This window comes from Oncorhynchus kisutch, linkage group LG6, assembly GCF_002021735.2.
Source record: "Oncorhynchus kisutch isolate 150728-3 linkage group LG6, Okis_V2, whole genome shotgun sequence".
Classification (NCBI taxonomy): Eukaryota; Metazoa; Chordata; class Actinopteri; order Salmoniformes; family Salmonidae; genus Oncorhynchus; species Oncorhynchus kisutch.
Window position 1 is genome coordinate 16,924,148 of NC_034179.2, and position 23,115 is coordinate 16,947,262.

Below are 23,115 nucleotides of genomic sequence, written 5' to 3' on the forward strand. Positions count from 1 at the left end.
AAATTGTAAGATTATAGACCTGTTTATGCCGTTTAGGTCCATTCTGTAACGAGGCAGTAGCAAAACGAGAGTGACCATCATTTGCCAATGTCTTCAAAAAAAATCGTGTCCCTCTTAGCAGAATTAAAGTTTATTAGCCTATTTATGCTAGTATGGTTTAAGGTTTAGGTCGACCTGAAGGTAGGCTACCGACCATTATTTAAATGAGTAACCATGACAACTGAGTCCTGATTGGCCACCCAGGCACAGGAATTAAAGGAGAGCGTCACCCAATCTGAATACGGACGTGCCTCGCGCCAGCACAGCCGGGCACAGTGATGCGAAACGTGTCCACGTGAGGTGAGCGAAGGCGAAGAAGTGGAACCTAAAAACAAAAGATGACAGAATAATAAAAGAAAGGGCTATTTACAACAACAACAAAATAATAACTTTGCTACAGCCCCATGCAACGTATTCTCTACAGCGTGGAAGAACAGGCTTTTCAGGTGACCATTTTTATGCCCGTCAATGAAGAGGAATAGGTGCTTTTTAAATTCACCTTTCTATCTTCTGGATTTTGGATTGTGACAAGTGCCAGGACAGGACAGGGGCGTCCAGAACCAGAAGTACCGAAAAGGAACTTCGGGGAGTGTTCACCTATAGCCTGCCTTTAAACGGTAGGGGATAGGGTCTTCTCACCGCCCACCCACCTGACGGAACATTCGCGTCTGCTTTGTCCCAAACCCCGGAGCCAAGACGTTGCTGCGCAGAGAGCCGTGTGGCCCCAGACCCAGCACCGGAGCCCGCGTGGGAAGGTCGGTCCTCGGTGTCCTCCAGACAGGCGGGATGATGGTCCACTGCGCCGGGTGCGACAGGCCCATCCTGGACCGGTTCCTGCTTAACGTGTTGGACCAAGCCTGGCACGCCAAATGCGTCCAGTGCTGCGAGTGCAACTGTAATCTGACAGAGAAGTGCTTCTCCCGGGATGGGAAACTCTATTGTAAAATGGACTTTTTCAGGTAAGGATTCAGATTGGGGATTCAGGCGTAAAAGCAGGGCTTGACAAAAACTCATTAAGGAGAATTATAATCATCCTGCTTCTGAAGATTGTCATTCTGGATTATGTTTTCTTGTTTTTTGTTCGCCAGTGGATTTGTTTAAAATCTAATGCTGAAATGGGATTTCATGTCACAATTATATGAGCTAAAAATAGCTCTCGTTTAAGCGTCCCTCACATAATTAACCAGATATTATTATGCAGGCCTACACATTGTTTTGTGGAAATGGATATGGTTTACCAAGGCCTATTTCACATGATATATTTCACCTATAAGCGAGATAGCATACATATAAGTTACTTGAAATGTTTAAGAATGTCACTTCAAAATAATACTATTTATAGTCAATAGAAGTAATATTGCAGTCATGGCACATTGGCATCTTGGCATTTAGTGTCACATTGGTTTTGCAACAAAAATCATAGAACTATTAGGCCAATAAATTAATCATAGTTATAGGTTCACTTTGAATACCACAATAATATTTAGCATTTTGACAGAACCATATAATAATTGCCTAATATGGCCACGTTATCACTCTTTGTCCGCATGACGTGTGTGTTCTTAAAGAAACAAAGTGTGTTTTCTGACAATACGAAGCATTAACTTAGTTAATAATTGTTATTATGACACCAATAATATCACTTGTATTTATAAATAACATATTATGGGAATATTCTGAATATTATGTGGGCTTGAATATTCACACTTCTCTTAAAACATTCATGCAGACATGACAGTTTAAATCTATTTCTAAATCAGCTACATTTCCCTCAAACTCGTACTCTCTGCTTCCACTTTTGTTTGTTCCAATATATTTTAAAACCTCCTCATTAGGCCTACACCATCAGCTCAGTTCTTCAAAGTGTTCCATGTAATTCAGTGATAAGTATAGGCCCTTGTTTGTAGCATCATAGCAATTATTTATGTGTCAGCTTTTTCCCGTCTCCCCAAACAAATTGTTTAATGACATGTAAGGCCCAGTGTTTAAGCCTTTGTGACGGCATTGTTGCCCCCAAACGACCTTGACCATCATATTAGCCAGCTCCCATCAAGCAGTGGATTTAAATGGCCCAACCATTAGCCAGGAGAAACAGTAATCACCCTAACGTGGCCATTTGTTGTGTAAGTAGAGCGGTGGCCTGCACTCGCCGCACCAGAGGAGGCTGGCCCGGGCTGTGCGTGTAAAAGGCTACAGTGGAGCGATACTATTGCAAATGGATCGAGAGAGATTCCGTAGACTACATTAGTGTTCAAATAAAGGGGGCTTGCCTGAACCGCTCGTTCAGTCGTGCCCTCGTGCAACCGCTTCCCCAAATCCAAAACAACAGCCCCCCACTCACACCCTCAAACACACACTATCTCCAATACTCGTATTATAATTGAAATACTTTCAATTCCTGCAATTTTTTTCGTCCTGGAGGCGACTCCATATTGATGAGAGAGATTACCAAATCAGCATGAAGCGCATGACGAGGTTTCTGGCTTGTGATGAGTTGGATTAGGCCGATTTATTTCACATCCGAGAGAGAAACACAAAATAAGGCTTCCCATTCTCCATCACTTTATGTAGGCCTACATTAGCATACCTTTTCTTCCAATGCAACACAGGCATATTCAACCATTTACCTTGTCGAGTTATCCCTGGAAATGTTGAGACGTTGAATTATGCTATTGTATTCGTCTGTCTATCTAAATAATACAAGTCAAGGTTTTTGCATGTGAAGAGGGTGAATGTGGATTAACAGAGATTTTCACGGTAAAAACGTCCTATTCGGTTTAATCCTCGGATATCTCCGTGGTCACATTGTGCTGACTGTCACTAATGCGTTAACGTGGGTTTATTAATATAACAACTCCATAAACAATGTGAAAATGAATGTTTTTCTATTCAATGTTGAAAACCTGTCTAGCGCACATTGTAGGCTATTTCGTATCAAGTAGGATGTTAGATTTGAACGAAAATTAGTTCGAAATAGGCTACCCTTTCTTCAATTATGGCAAAGATGTAATAGCCTGCTATAAAACAAATATATTAAGTATGTTATTTATTATTTATTAAGATGATGTTATTGTTACTACTATTGTTATTATTAGACATATTATTATTATTAAAGGCTATCTGTTGTCATTGTTGAAATAGGCCTTTTATCTTGTTATGTAAAATCTCTTTACGACAGATTTAGTTAGATTTCGTGGATGCAATTATAAATTCAGGCTACTCACAAAAACATCTGCATTGCCCACAGTTGCATAATTCACTATAAGCCTATAATTTTCCTTTCTTTATTAAGACTCACGCTGGTTGAACGCCGCCTACTTATTTCCAGTTAAAACTGTACAATTTCCCGCTCAAATTCAGGATGTTGTTAACTATTTTAGTCTCAGAGTGATTTTACATCAACATGCTTGTTGTCTCTGTCCTCTCGCTTTCCTTTCAGGAGGTTTGGGACGAAGTGCGCAGGATGCCTCCAAGGCATCTCTCCCAGTGATCTGGTGCGCAAGGCGCGCAGCAAGGTGTTCCATCTCAACTGCTTCACGTGCATGGTGTGCAACAAGCAGCTGTCCACCGGCGAGGAACTCTATGTTATCGACGAAAATAAATTTGTTTGTAAAGAAGACTACCTGAGCTCAGGGGCGATCAAGGAAGTCAACTTGAATTCAGGTAATTATTGTTAAAGGCCCAGTGCAGTCAAAAACGGGATTTCCTGTGTTCCACACTATAACGTTGGAATACTATGAACTTGTGAAAAAGATTAGAATGCCCATTTAGTGGAAGAGCTGTTTGAAAATACATTTCAGCCTGTTTTGGTGGGATGGAGTTTTGGACTGCCTGGTGACATCACCAGGTGGTAAATGTGTTAATATACAAATAAGAAAGAGAGTTCTAAATCTCTCTGCCACTCAGACCACTCTCAGACATTCCTAGCAAAATTCTTGCTTGAGAAGAATAGCTAAGAAGTTTATATATATATTTTTTTGGTGACCATTTTAATTTAAAATAATCCCAGTAAAGATACCTACTTGTTACCCAGAGATGATTTGATTTGGAGATAAAAAACGGCTGCATTTGACCTTTAAGGGTTTCAAAAGTGAGTCTTCTTATATTGCTACACGGATACAAACATATCAGTGTTCTGTTGGTCTTGGAAAATGTCTATAGGCCCACTGATGTCTGAAAATAAGGGACCGTTTTTCTTTGTTGATTTACTGATTGTTTCAACGTGGGATCTCACGTTACCATACACTGGTACACATCCAACCAAACCAAAACCATAGACTGCTTATGGTGGACAATTAAACGACGTGTTCATGATATGAAACGCCACTACTGCTTGGATGTATTTGTTGGCATCCTGAAATGGGATAGCCTATATCACATATTTACAAATCCCACTGCAAACTAAAATGTATGAATTCGAAAATCTATTATGTTACTCTGCACCTTAAAAAAAGAAAAGTATCCAGAGGCATAACCTATATAGCCACCGGCCGCGGTAGCAGAGTTGAGTCTACACACCACGGCCAGGAAATTCAGAACCATGGACAGGGTGGGTGTCTGAGCGTCAGCTCTGGCTCTGCATAATTTGGGGTAGGCTGTCGCCTGCGTCCAATCTCACCGCTGTTGAAGTAGTCTTATATATGGATACATATTTTTTTATTCTATTCTGTTTGATTCTATTCTCTACTTTCCTATTTTAGCTGCAGTGTCGTATAGCACCTAACGTCACATGGTCAAACATGTGTAGGCCTATATGGAGAATTCGTCTACAAATTACTTCTCCTCTAATTATCTCAAAACAAATATCTCTAAAATGTAATTATTTAAAGACGTTGATATTGATAAGAGATTACGCCGATATGTTGGGTGTTTGGAACCAAAATGGATAGGCCTAAATCAACAACAACAACTGTCGGAAAAGCGTATTGTGTTCGAGGAGTTGTCAGGCTCCCATCACTGGCACTCGATTTTGTCTTTAGATCAACAAGGTGACGGATAACATGTGTATCGTCGAAAGACGTGACATTGATTTTAACCCCTCGTTGCGTGTCTGTTGCTTCAAATATGAACAACATATGACGACTGACATTCTTGCTGGCTCAATGGGCCGCATATAGAGCATGTGTAGCCTAGTGTTTGATGATGTTCCCCAACAAAGCATCTCCGCGTCGCTGAATGCATCTGACCATATAGCTAATGCTTATCAATGCTATAATTTCCTGTTTGATACATTTCTCAAACAGCCATCCCCTCGGACAATGACATGCTGTTATCGCGCGACGCAGCGGGTCCTTGGGGATCCGCTGTATAGGCAGCCTAGCTCCATTTTTTTTGTTTCACGTTACATGCATAATTTCTATTTCCATACGTCGATCCGCTTCAGGTCACACGCGGGCACGGTTGAGTTATAATGGTTGGTTACACCTGTTTTATTTGTGACTAGATTTAAACGGGTAAATCCAGGCATTTAGACTGTTTCATATGGACTTGGTAACGTGTATTTTTTTAATGTAAAAGGCACTCAAAGGGCTTCCATAGGCTATTTGTATTTTGTGAGGCGTCATTGTTCCACGTATTCTGGTTTATTTCTGATTAGACAGACTACAGAATTAATCTAGCAGCACACAGAAGGCCTTGTGATATCTCCGATTGAGACCTTTCCATTCTCTCTCGTTCCCCAGTGTCATCATGCACAGACAGAAGTTTATCGCCGGACCTCCAGGACCCGATGCAGGACGACACAAAAGAGACGGACAATTCCACATGCTCAGATAAGGACACGAACAATAACGAGAATGAGGAGCAGAGTTCGGGTACGAAGCGGCGAGGTCCGCGAACCACCATCAAAGCCAAGCAGCTGGAAACGCTGAAGGCTGCCTTCGTGGCCACGCCGAAACCCACCCGACACATCCGAGAACAGTTGGCCCAGGAGACGGGACTCAACATGCGGGTTATACAGGTAGAATGGTATTATATACTTCACTTGAGACTATACATTTTTGCTTAACAAAGAGCCTGGTTTTTATTTGGCCAAGTTAGAATTTCTACTCCTATATGGAATATGGGTGGATCTGTTGATTTCCCAGGTCCAGTGGAAAAAACGTTGTGTTTTTTTCTATTTGTGTTTGATGAGCACGGCTAGGTTTGATAGACTACTGGTGTTGTAAGCAACGTGGGCCTGTCTGCTGTCTTCGACATTCTTGATGAATTAGAATAGATTGGATTTTAATTTTCCCTGAAATTAGAGCGAGATTTAATTGAAGACATAATTGACAAAGTGAGAGTGAGAAGAAGAAATGTCACAACAGGTTACTATGAGGTTATTATCTAGTCCAGTCTATGGAGGGAAAACACATTTGGAATAAAATATGAGAAAAATACCTTCAAATGAAATGCTGATTGACAAATCCATAGGATCGTCATAAGATCAACTCGAGAGTTATTGAACATCCCTCCTCGGGAAATAGGAATGGGGTCTAGAAACCACAATATTAATTCGAGATGTTTATAGCTTTTGTGATATTTTTTTAAATATTTAGCTACACTATCATGCGATAAAATAACAATTGAGATTGCTATTTCTTTCAAATCAGTTTTTAGTAATCACACATTGGCAATTGGCTAGGCTATTTATCTTCTATTGTATATTGACTCCTGTTTGATACTTTTGGTTCTTTAAAACAACACAGCAATTACGATTTGATTAATATGAATGAAAGATGGAAGTTTTTTAATAATATGACAGGAATATTATATTTTCTGTTGATTTCTTATTTATTCTTAAAGAAAGTATAATAACCAGATGGCATGCACTGTCAAAAGTGGGACAAGAGGCTTTGTATAAAATAAATAGGCAATCCAATATGTACATATTTAAATATGTATCTGTAGCCATAGGCATTTAAATGTTGGAAATATCATGCACTGTTAATGGTTTTAACAGCCAATAATTTAACAACAGTGTCATTACAAAAAAAGCCCACAGCACTGCACAGAAATACTGTGAACAGGTGATGCAGGAAGGTGTTATAGAGATATAGTAAAACAGTTTATTAACATCCCAACCAAGACAATGGAGACGTTTTAGGGAGCAGTAGTTCAGTTCAGTCAAGGAAGGATTTTTCACTTCCTGAATTGACTGAAATGAAAACTGAATTGACCTCTGTTAGGGAGAGCTGATGTGAGATCATGATCACTGTGAGTGAGAGGGACATAACATTACTGTTTACATCCTGGAAGTGGAAATGTGGAATTTATAATCTCTGCTGCCCAACACACTCAGGTCTCCAGGATTTTAGTCTTAACCTCTATAATTCTCCGTTCTTTTTGACACACATACGCACACGCATGAACAAACTCATGCACAGGCACACTCTCAAGCACGCACGCACACACACACGCACAGTCACACACTCACACTCACACACACACACTCACACACACACACTCTCTCTCTCTCTCGCTCTCTCGCTCTCTCTCTCTCTCTCTCTCTCTCTCTCTCTCTCTCTCTCTCTCTCTCTCTCTCTCTCTCTCTGTCGGTGTCTGGGTTCAGACTGTGTTAGGGTGATTAGCACCGTCTCTGCCAGCTGAGATGTGGCTTTTTGTGCGCTTACAGTAATTATCACTGATTTCCCAGATTTACATATCGTACACCCCCCTCGCTCCTCTCTGTCCTCACTCATTTACTGCCAGACAGTCTCCTCTCTTCTCCTCTCCTCTTAGACCAGGCCATGCGTAGTGTAGTGTAGCACCTTCCCACTTTCATGTCTCCACAACACTGAATCCATCCCATTCATCTCTGATTAGCAACAACATAATGCACTGTGATATATAAAACCAAGATGGTGGCCAGTTTCATGGCCATCATCTCCCCCCTCATTTGCTGTGTAGTAACTGCCGATGCACCCTGAGCAGGGAGCCCTCTGGTGTGTGTGTGTGTGTGTGTGTGTGTGTGTGTGTGTGTGGTAATCCCTAAGAAATGCTCTCTCAAGGGGAGTGAAAGCATTTCCATAAAAATGTACCCTACAGTTAGACAATTGTTCTCTGTAGGCAGGTGTCGTCTTTGCTGGGAAAAACATAGAGAGGAATGCCTAAGTGGTTTTGTGTGTTTTTGTGTGTGTTTTATTTGTTAATCTCCAACGCAGTGGGATTGTGCCTTTGGTGTAGCCTAGCTGGTGTTAACATGCATTATTATGCCGTGCCGATGCAGAGGCACAACAAGAAATGGGTTATGTTTTTAGAATGTGAAGCTCCATATGTTGGACATTTTTACATTTTTCTCTTCTCCATTGTTCCTGTACAAATACTTTATTTGACTCCATTCATGACTGTTTTTTATTTCTCTGCTTCCAAGTTGTGTTGGGTTGAGGCCTGCTGAGTTGTGTTGTATTGAGGCCTGCTGAGTTCTGTTGGGTTGAGGCCTGCTGAGTTGTGTTGTAATAAGGCCTGCTGAGTTGTGTTGTAATAAGGCCTGCTGAGTTGTGTTGTTGTAATGAGGCCTGCTGAGTTGTGTTGTATTGAGGCCTGCTGAGTTGTGTTGTAATACGGCCTGCTGAGTTGTGTTGTTGTAATGAGGCCTGCTGAGTTGTGTTGTAATAAGACCTGCTGAGTTGTGTTGTTGTAATGAGGCCTGCTGAGTTGTGTTGTAATAAGGCCTGCTGAGTTGTGTTGTAATAAGGCCTGCTGAGTTGTGTTGTAATAAGGCCTGCTGAGTTGTGTTGTAATGAGGTCTGCTGAGTTGTGTTGTTGTAATGAGGCCTGCTGAGTTGTGTTGTTGCAATGAGGTGTGCTGAGTTGTGTTGTTGTATTGAGGCCTGCTGAGTTGTGTTGTATTTAGGCCTGCTAAGTTGTGTTGTTGTATTTTGGCCTGCTGAGTTGTGTTGTTGTATTGAAGCCGGTGGAGTTGTGTTGTTGTATTGAGGCCTGCTGAGTTGTGTTGTTGCAATGAGGCCTGCTGAGTTGTGTTGTTGTATTGAGGCCTGCTGAGTTGTGTTGTATTTAGGCCTGCTAAGTTGTGTTGTTGTATTTTGGCCTGCTGAGTTGTGTTGTTGTATTGAAGCCGGTGGAGTTGTGTTGTTGTATTGAGGCCTGCTGAGTTATGTTGTTGTATTGAAGCCGGTGGAGTTGTGTTGTTGCATTGAGGCCGGCTGAGTTGTGTTGTTGTACTGAGGCCTGCTGAGTTGTGTTGTATTTAGGCCTGCTGAGTTGTGTTGTTGTATTGAAGCCGGTGGAGTTGTGTTGTTGTATTGAAGCCTGCTGAGTTGTGTTGTTGTATTGAGGTCTGCTGAGTTGTGTTGTTGTATTGAAGCCTGTTGAGTTGTGTTGTTGTATTGAAGCCTGCTGAGTTGTGTTGTTGTATTGAGGTCTGCTGAGTTGTGTTGTTGCATTGAGGCCTGCTGAGTTGTGTTGTTGTATTGAGGCCTTCTGAGTTGTGTTGTTGTATTGAGGCCTGCTGAGTTGTGTTGTTTGATTGAGGACTGCTGTGTTGTGTTGCATTGAGGCCTGCTGAGTTGGGTTTTTGTATTGATACCTGCTGAATTGTGTTGTATTGAGGCCTGCTGAGTTGTGTTGTTGTATTGAAGCTGGTGGAGTTGTGTTGTTGCATTGAAGCCAGTGGAGTTGTGTTGTAATAAGGCCTGCTGAGTTGTGTTGTAATAAGGCCTGCTGAGTTGTGTTGTAATGAGGTCTGCTGAGTTGTGTTGTTGTAATGAGGCCTGCTGAGTTGTGTTGTTGCAATGAGGCCTGCTGAGTTGTGTTGTTATATTGAGGCCTGCTGAGTTGTGTTGTGGTATTGAAGCCTGCTGAGTTGTGTTGTTGTATTGAGGTCTGCTGAGTTGTGTTGTTGTATTGAAGCCTGCTGAGTTGTGTTGTTGTATTGAGGTCTGCTGAGTTGTGTTGTTGCATTGAGGCCTGCTGAGTTGTGTTGTTGTATTGAGGCCTTCTGAGTTGTGTTGTTGTATTGAGACCTTCTGAGTTGTGTTGTTGTATTGAGGCCTGCTGAGTTGTGTTGTTTGATTGAGGACTGCTGTGTTGTGTTGCATTGAGGCCTGCTGAGTTGGGTTTTTGTATTGAGACCTGCTGAATTGTGTTGTATTGAGGCCTGCTGAGTTGTGTTGTTGTATTGAAGCTGGTGGAGTTGTGTTGTTGCATTGAGGCCTGCTGAGTTGTGTTGTTGTATTGAGGCCTGCTGAGTTGTGTTGTTGTATTGAAGCTGGTGGAGTTGTGTTGTTGTATTGAGGTCTGCTGAGTTGTGTTGTTGTATTGAAGCCGGTGGAGTTGTGTTGTTGCATTGAGGCCTGCTGAGTTGTGTTGTTGTATTGAAGCCTGCTGAGTTGTGTTGTATTTAGGCCTGCTAAATTGTGTTGTTGTATTTAGGCCTGCTGAGTTGTGTTGTTGTATTGAAGCCGGTGGAGTTGTGTTGTTGCATTGAGGTCTGCTGAGTTGTGTTGTTGTATTGAAGCCGGTGGAGTTGTGTTGTTGCATTGAGGCCTGCTGAGTTGTGTTGTTGTATTGAAGCCTGCTGAGTTGTGTTGTATTTAGGCCTGCTAAATTGTGTTGTTGTATTGAGGCCTGCTGAGTTGTGTTGTATTTAGGCCTGCTAAATTGTGCTGTTGTATTGAAGCTGGTGGAGTTGTGTTGATGTATTGAGGCCTGCTGAGTTGTGTTGTTGCAATGAGGGCTGCTGAGTTGTGTTGTATTTAGGCCTGCTAAGTTGTGTTGTTGTATTTAGGCCTGCTAAATTGTGTTGTTGTATTGAAGCCAGTGGAGTTGTGTTGTTGTATTGAGGCCTGCTGAGTTGTGTTGTTGTACTGAGGCCTGCTGAGTTGTGTTGTATTTAGGCCTGCTGAGTTGTGTTGTTGTATTGAAGCCGGTGGAGTTGTGTTGTTGTATTGAGGTCTGCTGAGTTGTGTTGTTGCATTGAGGCCTGCTGAGTTGTGTTGTTGTATTGAGGCCTGCTGAGTTGTGTTGTTTGATTGAGGGCTGCTGTGTTGTGTTGCATTGAGGCCTGCTGAGTTGTGTTTTTGTATTGAGGCCTGCTGAATTGTGTTGTATTGAGGCCTAGTGAGTTGTGTTGTTGTACAGTGAGCTGCTGAGGCACATGGAGAGAACCTATAGAAAATAGTGTGTGTGTTTTGTTTCTTTGTGTTATTGACTGATTCATTGATTTTATTGGATGATTAAAAAATATACTGACCGCCATATCACTGATTACTAAACAGCTCCAGTGTGATTTCTGGGTGTTGTGGCTGTGTGGCTGTGGCTCTTTAACACCTGCATCCTTGTTGGAACTGAACCTGCACTCTGCTTCTCACTCACATCCATATTCCCTAACGAGGAGAGGCTGAACATTTTTCTTTTAGGCACTTTAAAAAAATTGTATTTATTTATTTCACCTTATTAATCAGGTAGGCCAGTTGAGAACAAGTTCTCATTTACAACTGTGACCTGGCCAAGACAAAGCAAAGCAGTGCGACAAAAACAACAACACAGAGTTACACATGGGATAAACAAACGTACAGTCAATAACACAATAGAAAAATCTGTATACAGTGTGTGCAGATGAAGTAAGGAGGTAAGGCAATAAATAGGCCAATAGCGGCGAAGTAACTACAATTTAGCAATTTACACTGGAGTGATCGATGTGCAGATGAGGATGTGCAAGAAGAAATACTGGTGTGCAAAAGAGCAGAAAAACAAAACAAATATGGGGATGAGGTAGGTAGTTGGTTGGATGGGCTATTTACTAGATGGGCTGTGTACAGCTGCAGCGATCGGTAAGCTGCTCTGACAGCCGATGCTTAAAGTTAGTGAGGCAGATATAAGTCTCCAACTTCAGTGATTTTTGCAATTCGTTCCAGTCATTGGCATCAGAGAACTGGAAGTGAAGGCGACCAAAGCAGGTGTTGGATTTGGGGATGACCAGTGAAATATACCTGCTGGAGCGCATGCTACAGGTGGGTGTTGCTCTGGTGACCAGTGAGCTAAGATAAGGCAGAGCTTTACCTAGCAAAGACTTATAGATGACCTGGAGCCAGTGGGTTTGGCGACGAGTATGAAGCGAGGACCAGTCAGCGAGAGCATACAGGTCACAGTGGTGGGGTGTATATGGGGCTTTGGTGACAAAACGGATGGCACTGTGATAGACTGCATCTGATTTGCTGAGTAGAGTGTTTGAGGCTATTTTGTAAATGACATCGCCGAAGTCAAGGATCGGTAGGAAAGTCAGTTTTACGAGGGTATGTTTGGCAGCATGAGTGAAGGATGCTTTGTTGCGAAATAGGAAGCCAATTCTAGATTTAATTTTGGATTGGAGATGCTTAATATGACTCTGTAAGGATAGTTTACAGTCTAACCAGACACCTAGGTATTTGTAGTTGTCCACATATTCTAAGTCAGAACCGTCCAAAGTAGTGATGCGTGGGTGCGGGCAGCGATGGGTTGAAGAGCATGCATTTCATTTTACTAGCATTTAAGAGCAGTTGGAGGCCACGGAAGGAGTGTTGGAGACTACACATTTTCATCATGTGTCTGGGTTGGACAGTGTCCATGTTTGTTAGTTTACCTCTACCGCCTCCATCCCACTTTGTCCCTATTCCTCCCATTTCTCCAGTAATCTAACTTATATCTAAGTGGAGCCCTTTATTTCTATAGGTGATGTGCCTGAGAAAAGCTATTTTCTGGATTTGAATCTATTTGCTGTGTTGACACTGGTCTCAAGACAGCAAACAAAACAAAAAACTATCATTGCAGAATGTACATAAAATGAGCAATGCTACAGAATTAGAATTCCTGTATGAGAATAGCAAGCATAGTTAAATAGCACTCCAAGTCTGTGGAAGGGACCATGTACAAATGGGCAAAACAACAAAGGTCTGAAATTAAGGTGGATTTAATTTGATGGTGATTTTGATTTGATGATGATAGGAGTGGGCCTTGTCATTTTAACTTCCTTGTCATTTTAACTTCCTTGTCATTTTAACTTCCTTGTCATTTAACTTCCTTGTCATTTAACTACCTTGTCATTTTAACTTCCTTGTCATTTAACTACCTTGTCATTTAACTACCTTGTCATTTAACTACCTTGTCATTTTAACTTCCTTGTCATTTAACTACCTTGTCATTTAACTACCTTGTCATTTAACTACCTTGTCATTTAACTACCTTGTCATTTTAACTTCCTTGTCATTTAACTACCTTGTCATTTAAGTACCTTGTCATTTAACTACCTTGTCATTTAAGTACCTTGTCATTTAACTACCTTGTCATTTTAACTTCCTTGTCATTTAACTACCTTGTCATTTAAGTACCTTGTCATTTAACTACCTTGTCATTTAACTACCTTGTCATTTTAACTTCCTTGTCATTTAACTACCTTGTCATTTAACTACCTTGTCATTTAACTACCTTGTCATTTAACTACCTTGTCATTTTAACTTCCTTGACATTTAATTACCTTGTCATTTTAACGACCTTGTCATTTAACTACCTTGTCATTTAAGTACCTTGTCATTTAACTACCTTGTCATTTAACTACCTTGTCATTTAAGTACCTTGTCATTTAACTACCTTGTCATTTAACTACCTTGTCATTTAACTACCTTGTCATTTAAGTACCTTGTCATTTAACTACCTTGTCATTTAAGTACCTTGTCATTTAACTTCCTTGTCATTTAAGTACCTTGTCATTTAACTACCTTGTCATTTAACTACCTTGTCATTTAACTACCTTGTCATTTAAGTACCTTGTCATTTAAGTACCTTGTCATTTTAACTACCTTGTCATTTTAACTTCCTTGTCATTTAAGTACCTTGTCATTTAACTACCTTGTCATTTAAGTACCTTGGCATTTAACTACCTTGTCATTTTAACTTCCTTGTCATTTAAGTACCTTGTCATTTAACTACCTTGTCATTTAAGTACCTTGTCATTTTAACTTCCTTGTCATTTAAGTACCTTGTCATTTAACTACCTTGTCATTTAACTACCTTGTCATTTAACTACCTTGTCATTTAACTACCTTGTCATTTTAACTACCTTGTCATTTTAACTTCCTTGTCATTTAAGTACCTTGTCATTTAACTACCTTGTCATTTAAGTACCTTGTCATTTAACTACCTTGTCATTTTAACGACCTTGTCATTTAACTACCTTGTCATTTAACTACCTTGTCATTTAACTACCTTGTCATTTTAACTTCCTTGTCATTTAAGTACCTTGTCATTTAACTACCTTGTATGTACTTTTTAATTTGTTTTTAATTCTCTGCAAAGTATGTTATAACGCTAATGTGAAAGGGATTATGAATACATCTGGTGAAGTAATGGACTAGAAATAAAGTTAGATTTGATTCAACTTTGATTACGACATTCTGTGTGCTTGACACGCTTGTCTAAAATGCAGTATAAATAAAGTTTGTTCATTCCATGAAAATGATCTAAACTCAAAGAAAAATAGTTTAACTTAATTTGATCTGATAACGATCTTTGATATTTTTCTTGGTCCTAGTTGTGTAACTCTTTCCTCTCCATCCTCATAGTTGTGCTGTCATTTGATAACTCACTGTCTCTTCCTCTTCGTCCTCATAGTTGTGATGTCATTTGATAACTCACTGTCTCTTCCTCTTCGTCCTCATAGTTGTGATGTCATTTGATAACTCACTACCTCTTCCACTCCGTCCTCATAGTTGTGAAGTCATTTGATAACTCACTACCTCTTCCACTCCGTCCTCATAGTTGTGAAGTCATTTGATAACTCACTACCTCTTCCACTCCGTCCTCATAGTTGTGAAGTCATTTGATAACTCACTACCTCTTCCACTCCATACTCTAGGTGTGATGTCATTTGATAACTCACTACCTCTTCCACTCCGTCCTCATAGTTGTGAAGTCATTTGATAACTCACTACCTCTTCCACTCCATACTCTAGGTGTGATGTCATTTGATAACTCACTACCTCTTCCACTCCATACTCTAGGTGTGATGTCATTTGATAACTCACTACCTCTTCCACTCCGTCCTCATAGTTGTGAAGTCATTTGATAACTCACTACCTCTTCCACTCCATACTCTAGTTGTGATGTCATTTGATAACTCACTACCTCTTCCACTCCATACTCTAGTTGTGATGTCATTTGATAACTCACTACCTCTTCCACTCCGTCCTCATAGTTGTGATGTCATTTGATAACTCACTACCTCTTCCACTCCGTCCTCATAGTTGTGATGTCATTTGATAACTCACTGTCTCTTCCTCTCCATCCTCATAGTTGTGATGTCATTTGATAACTCACTACCTCTTCCACTCCATACTCTAGGTGTGGTTCCAGAACCGTCGGTCTAAGGAGCGGAGGATGAAGCAGCTGAGTGCTCTGGGGGCCCGGCGGCACGCCTTCTTCAGAGGGCCCAGGAGGATGAGGTCCATGGGGGGACGACTGGAGGACCCAGACATACTGGGGCCTGGGGCCTACGGATACTACACAGGTAAAATACACTCCCTGTTTGAGTGGTAAAAACACTCACTGTTCATTGTATTACATCAGACATTACGATTCTATCGGTTTGGTCTGCGCATTGAGTAAGAATGGCACCACCTGTTGGAAGACAATGCTCACTGTTAGCTTACAAGTGATCCTTGGTGAAGATTTTAGTGATACACAACACACATTACCCCCGACATGGTTTTCGTCAGGAATGCCATTGCCCATCTCTGTGCTGTCCAGCTCTGGCTAAACTGTGGGGTGACAAGTGTGTCGAATGCTCATCAAGTGACCTACTGGAACAATGTAGAGGATTCTGAAATCTAGAAGTGAAAAAGAATGTTAAAATTAAGGCAGAACATTCTGGAATGGGCTGAAGTGAACAACCATAGAATGATTAAAAACAAGAGCATTTGTTAGTTAATTGTCAGTACAATGCTGAATTATTAGATTTTTTAATTGAATCTTTATTTAACTAGACGAGTCAGTTAAGAACAAATTCTTATTTAAAATGATAGCCTACCGGGGCACAGTGGGTTAACTGCCTAGTTCAGAACGACAGAGTTTTGCCTTGTCAGCACTGGGATTCAATCCAGCAACCTTTCAGGTACTGGTCCAATGGTCTAACCACTAAGCTACCTGCCTGCTGAAGAGAAATGAAGAAATTAGTCCTATACTGCAGGGGTTCCCAAACTCTTTCACTCAGGCCCCCCTTCCAGCATTGGGGAACATCCTGCGCCCCTCCTGCGCATGAGAGCACCATGTATATTTCTCTGGGCACAAGCACTGTTCATGACACAAACTGTTCACACCCCTCTTCTTGGCGAAGAGAAGATGTTGCAGGTTTAAAACTTCTTTCCTGCAATTCTACAAATTTTGTCATGGGGTGCAGATACATGTTTTCAGTTTTAAAGCAAATGTTCATGCAATTCTATACATTTTGCCATGTCTAATGTGTATTCATGTGACATTTGAGTGACTGAAACATTACAACAACATCTATGGGTTAAAAAAACCTAGCTAAACAATGTTAGCTGACATGGCTGACGTAAATAGCTCTCTAAGGTCTGCAATGACTGACATGACAAGAGGAACTGATGATGCACTACCCAATTTAGAAATTGCACCTTGTAAAAAGCTGGACTGAGTTCCTTAAAAAAAATATATAGAGAGAGTATATATATAGTACATATAAATATCTATAAATACTGTATATAAAAATAATAATTGGGGGGGAACCCGCACTCCCCCTACCGACCTCTCACGCCCCCCACAGTTTGGGAACCACTGCTAAACTGGAACAGAGCAGCGTCCGTCCACTGTAATTACAAAGGAACCTTGAAGGATGGAACATGGAGGGAGGGAAGGGAGATGTGAGGAAGGGAAGGAGACAAAACCTTTATCCCCCTCTCCTAGCTCCCTCCATTCTCAGCATTCCTCTTTTCACGCCCTTTTGTGCCTTGGTGGAGCAGTGGCATCTGTATTAGTAGCACTACTCCCTCCATCCCCCCAGTCTTCTTCTTCTACTGCTGCTGCTGTGTGTGTGTGTGTGTGTGTGTGTGTGTGTGTGTGTGTGTGTGTGTGTGTGTGTGTGTGTGTGTGTGTGTGTGTGTGTGTGTGTGTGTGTGTGTGTGTGTGTGTGTGTGTGTGTGTGTGTGTGTGTGTGCGTGCGTGCGTGCGTGCTTGCGTGCGTGCGTGCGCGCGCGTGTGTGTGTGCGTGCGTCCGTATGTGTGTGTTATTCTAACACCTCTCTCTCTCTCTCTGCCCCTCCCCCTTTCTTCCCACGGCTGCTCCAGGTTCAGGTTGATTCTCAAGGTCTGACGTAGCTAGCAGGGTTCTGTTTGTGGGACTCAATAATTAGCTTGTTTATTCAGTTTGGAGCAAAAAAACAGGGTCATCATTGCATTGCTAGTGGATTTATTCTTCCCCTCATTATCACAGTTTGTAACATAAGGTGTGTTGCTGATGTCGTAATGTAAAGGAGAAACATTTCTCTGTCTTGTTAGAAACAAAGCATAATGAAATGCTGACTACATTTAACTGATCTTGACATAACGTGTGTGTGTATGCTAGATTGATGATTTAAGTTGGATTAGGTAGTAAAATCAACATCATATACTATACAGTACATTAAACAATTTGATTTGTTTTGGTTAATTATTTGAGCTCCTTCCCTCTGTAATACTGACATAAAAAATACCCACTAAAAGATAAAGAGTATGGTGCCTAACTGAAATGTATGAGCGTGTGATTTTAATTTCCTTTTTAAAGTTTAGTCGCTTTGAATAATAAAGTAAGAAAAATTCGAAAGTCAACTCACAAAAGGATGAGTGGAAGCACTCAAAATCTTGGAAATATAGGAGATAAAAAATACATTTTTTTAAGTGCGTTTTCACTTTAACAGAAAGAGTGAACCAAACCATTCCCTAACCCATTTCGTCCCTTCACCTAGTACCAGGGTGAATTTAAGAAGTTTAGGCATGTTTTGCACTTTTACTTTTCAGCTATACCAGTGAACTAAACAGCTCCCTTCCCCTCCTTGAAATGTTATAATGTAACTTGGGCTACTAAATAATGCAATTATTTACAAAATCTTGAATCATGATGTAGGTCCATTAGAAGGCTGTTAGATTCAATGTCAGTGATTTTGAATGTTGTTATATCAATTGCTTCATCTGTGTGCTGCACAATTAATTTCCTCATTAGATTATTTGTTTTCTAATCAAATCGTCTCTCCCCTTACAGAGTACCAGGGCGACTACTACGGAGGGGGAAACTATGAATTCTTCCCCCACGGCCCTCCCTCCTCTCAGGCTCAGTCTCCAGCAGAATCCCCCTACATCCATGGAGGGACCATGGATGGCTCTGTGTCAGCCCACCACCCCTCTGACGACCAGAGGTTCACGGACATGATCTCCCACGCAGATACCCCCAGCCCAGAGCCCGGCCTGCCCAGCTCCCTGCATCCTGTCCCTGGTGAGGCATACGGAGGGGGGCCCAGCCCACCATTCTCCCTGGCTAGTAACTCCAGCTACAGCGCCCCCATGTCCCACCCTGGACAGGAGATGGGAGAGACCACCGTCTGGTAGACTAGAGCCTGGGTCTGGGTCTGGGAAAGGGATGAGGGTTTCGTTGGGGGGAGGGTGAACTTCCCATTTTAGATTTCAATCTACACGAGAGATGAATTTGAAGACATTATGAATAAGTAGTTATGAATTAAAAATGGCGTTTATGTATTTGTTAATGGGGATTTTTCTATTCACGGATTGGTATTTTTGAATTGACTTGCTGAATTGATGGAGTTGAAATGGAATTGTTCCCCCCGACTCTTATCCTTCACGTGAAGGACTGAGGATGGAAGATGGGGTGGCTTTGCTGGACACATCTGAAGTTTGTTGTACTATTCGCTGGCCTATTCGGCCCGGTTAGTAGAAATACACTCCCACCCACCTCTGGGAAAAATAAACTGGGATTGGAGAAAGAAAGACATTCAGCGGTTCCTCTTGCCCCAGTATCACTCCCCCCTCCCCCCTCCCACTAAGGACACGTGATATTGCAGAGAGAGATAAAGAAAGAATACAAGCCAAAAGGGACGCTTTATGTATTTTATTTTTTGGTTTCAAAACTGTCTTGGTTTTTTATTCTAGCCTACTGTTTCTTAAAGGCACAGTGTTGTAGGCCTAACTGGTCAGTTCCTCTTCTGCATAACAGATGTTTTACTGGTACATCAGTCTCCTATTGTAATATTGCTTCCAATACAATGTTCAAATACAGACAAATACACTTGTTCAGTGTTTTAACTGTTTCTAAGCACAGCCACCTTTTTATCTTCAACACCAATGAGATAAACCCTTCAGGGGGCTGTAGTGCAGAGCAGATATCTGCTTGATGACAGAGATGACAACAGTCAGTTTAGTGTGAAGGCAGGAGAGTCATTTGCGGTAGCCAGATAAACATGTTAGATACCAAAGACATTCTCATTGACAACACTTATGTGATCCCTTTGATAGCTTTTGAACAACTCTACTGCAGCTTTCATAAAGGCCCATAGTGACATACATGAATTATTCTGGAATTCTATATAATATACACGCACATACATTCCTCACCATTTTGGTCATCAATTCTAGTGATGTGTTCCTGTTAGATGGTCTCACTGTTCTCGTCTAGGATCTCTATATGGTTATTCAGAACACACACATGCATAAGCCGCGCATACACACACGCACACACCCACCCCTCTCTAATCAAGGTCCCCTCCACACACATATCCCTCATGCCCAACCAGGCACCCCTGTCAGTCCCTCTCTTTTCCTCTCCTTCTCCACTTCTCCTGATCTTCCCTTTGTTAGTGTCCCTTTAAAAAAAACATGTTTTAATGGAAATGATTTTCAAAAGAACATTGAAGCCATAATGGAGAACGTCCTTCAGCAGCTGAGGTCTCCTTCTTCAATAGACAGAAAACTAAAGGAGGAGCCAGACAACATCTGTGACTTGCTGCCCGTCTGTCTGCCTGGCAGCCTGGTAACCATCGCCACCTAGTGGTTAGATAAGACAACTAAAGATAAGGCTTTCCTTCAGCCGAGTGTCAAATCAAATCAAATTGTATTTGTCACATGCGCCGAATACAACAGGTACACCTTACAGGGAAATGCTTGATTACAAGCCCTTACCTAACATTGCAGTTTTAAGAAAATAGAGTTAAGAAAATATTTTCGAAATAAACTAAAGTAAAACATAAAAAATAAAGAAAGCACTACAATAAAATATCAATAATGAGGCTATATACAGGGGGTACCGGTATTGAGTCAATGTGCGGGGGTACAGGTTAGTCAAGGAGTGTGTGTGATGTGTATGTGCCTTAGGACTAGGCTTCGGGACGAATATTTAGGCATGCAGGGACACACACAGTCACACACAGACAACACACACACACACACACACACACACACACACACATCCAAAATGAAGGATGACAAATTAGCCACAAAATGACAAGTACACTGTCTGGGCAAGCGACAAAGAAAATATCAACTGCATACACAGCATTTGGATTTTAAACAATGTCATGGATACTATCTGTTGCCTATGAGTTATTATTTCTATCCTATTATTGAAATAATAATATCGTTGGTCTCTGTATGGGATCAAAACGAGGAGTACAGTGTCCACATTTATTGAGGTATATCTCCACAATGTAAATGAGAGAGAAAGAGAACGAGAAAGAGAGAGAGTGTGTGTGTGTGTGTGTGTGTGTGTGTGTGTGTGTGTGTGTGTGTGTGTGTGTGTGTGTGCGTGTGTGTGTGTGTGTGTGTGTGTGTGTGTGTGTGTGTGTGTGTGTGTGTGTGTGTGTGTGTGTGTGCGTGCGTGCATTCGAGCAGCTGAAGGAGAATGGGGGGTATTGTTTCAGTGTAAATAGTACTGATAACAAAACATCTCCTCTTGTACTACATTGGCTCTGGCTTTCTCAAACCTCTGTTTGATACAAGGAATGGAGTCCCCCAACCCCCAACCCATACTCAATGGTAGGAAGAAGACATTTGGGTAAGCAATAATAAAAGCTCAACCTTTTCCTTTATTACTACGACCTAGACAATCATTTCAGATCAACACTAGTGCCTAGGGGGTAGGGGCTAGGGGGTAGTTTGTGGACGGAACCTACTTCTCTTCCACCTACTCAGGGTAAAATTTGTCCCTAAGGTACAGGTCTTGGATCAGCTTACCCTAACCTGAACCATTACAGGGAAAACCAGAAACTTGACTTTAGATCAACATCTAGAGGCTATTCCATCCCACTCCTAGTGGGGCACCAGCCTTATCCTCCTCCCTCTCTTTCACCCCTTCATCCCCTCCTCCGGCTGCATCCTTCTCTCTGGTGGGCCCAGGTGGACTCAGGGTGGCTTAGGTCTGCAGTAATTTTCCCCCCGACTGGTTTTAATGTAAGGGGTAATGCGAGAGGAGACCGGCTCCGCACACACGCAGACGCACACCTCCCCCCTGTGGGAGTCTGGAGCAAGCCGCTGTCTGCACACACACACACCACAGCGGTGGACGTGGTCCTCACCCACCGCTGGGTCATTACCAGCATCCCTCCGTCCCCTTTATTTATTCCTCCTTCACTCCTGTTTACTCCCCTGAGCTTCTCCTCTCCTCCGCCCAGAACAGAGGCCTGTATCACTCCATCTCTCGGAGAGAGTCAGGGAGAGAAAGAGTGAGAGAGCAAGAGAGAACTAGGGAAGAGAGGGAGAGAGAGAGAGCGAGAGAGAGAGAGAGAGAGAGAGAGAGAGAGAGAGAGGGAGGGAGCAAGAAGAGAAGGAAGCAGCTGATACTATAGGAGCACCAACACAAACAGTGCTGTATATAAACACACACAGGCCGGGGGCTCAGCGACTGACCTGCTGCTGCGTGGCAAGAAACACCTCAAATAATTTTCCACTTCTTTTCACCAAAACATCCCTTGTTTACCATGTGCGCTGTGCAAAAAAAAAGAACACTGGTTCTTTTGTCATTTATTTCCTTGCTGTTGTGGGAGAGAGCAGAGTAGAGGAGGAGCCCTCGTGGAACTGCAATAAATCACCTGCTTGTTCCCCCCCAACTTTCCATCCCACCCATCCCCATTCTAGTGGAGGCTGGTGGGAGGAGCTACATGAGGACAGGCTCATTGTAATGGGTGGAATGGAATAGATGGAAATGAGTCAAACATGTGGTTTCCATATGTCTGATGTGTTTGATAACTTTCCAAATATTCCATTCCAGCCATTACAATGAGCCCCTCCTCCTACAGCTCCTCCCACAAGCCTCCTCTGCACCAGCCTCTTGTTGGTTCCCAGGCCCTAACCCCCCTCCCTTCATCACATCCTGATGGATGTACCCCTATCCTACTCCCCCTCGTCATTGCTGGCTGGGGCGGGGAAATCGTTTCAACCTATGAAGAAGACACATTAAGAGTCTAAGCCTGGTGGGGGGGGTATTTGATTTGGAATTTTAAAAATAAAAAAAATACATCAAAAAAAAGTATTTGTTAAATACATGGAGCACTAAACTACTTCCATATATATTTCAATTAACCGTTTTAACCTACAGATGCTGCAACATCTCAGAGCATTTCCTATTATTCTGTACGTTGCATAGATCTGAGACATGCCAAAGAGCCACACAGTGGAGATGCCATAATACCCATAAAACCTAGCGGTCAAACAAGGAAATGGTTCCAATAGTTTTTCCACAATTCATTTTTCCAATAGGGGATTTTTAGAAACACTTAAAATAAGGTCTGTGTTTCGTACAGTCTCAGCCTGGCATGGCATTCTCATAACCATGTAAATAAAGTAGACATCATGCAAAACTAGAAATTCCTGCAAACTCCTGCACGTCATCTCTAGCTGACACCTTTGATAACAGTTATTGTGGCAATATAAAACTTGCACAAGACAGTTCACAGAATGTAGCCGATTGATTAATTTCTACATTTAGCTAACATTAGATAGTTAATCCAGAGATTCTTACCTTTGCCTCAATTCGTCAGTCTGGTCCAGATCATCATGGCATTTGTAGTCCTTTATGATAGCCACATTATCAGCTAATTAGTATGCGAATAT

At 41.8% G+C, this 23,115-nt stretch overlaps 1 protein-coding gene across 1 annotated transcript; it reads left to right on the forward strand.

The window, feature by feature from the left end:
* The first annotated feature begins 307 nt into the window (after positions 1 to 307).
* LOC109892052 (LIM/homeobox protein Lhx5) lies at positions 308 to 19,303 on the forward strand. The gene is made up of 5 exons (XM_020484471.2): positions 308 to 998; positions 3,479 to 3,702; positions 5,721 to 5,998; positions 15,355 to 15,520; positions 18,263 to 19,303. Exons 1-5 carry the CDS (start codon positions 826 to 828, stop codon positions 18,604 to 18,606), a joined length of 1,185 nt encoding a protein of 394 aa, XP_020340060.1. The 5' UTR covers positions 308 to 825; the 3' UTR covers positions 18,607 to 19,303.
* The last annotated feature ends 3,812 nt before the right edge of the window (positions 19,304 to 23,115 follow it).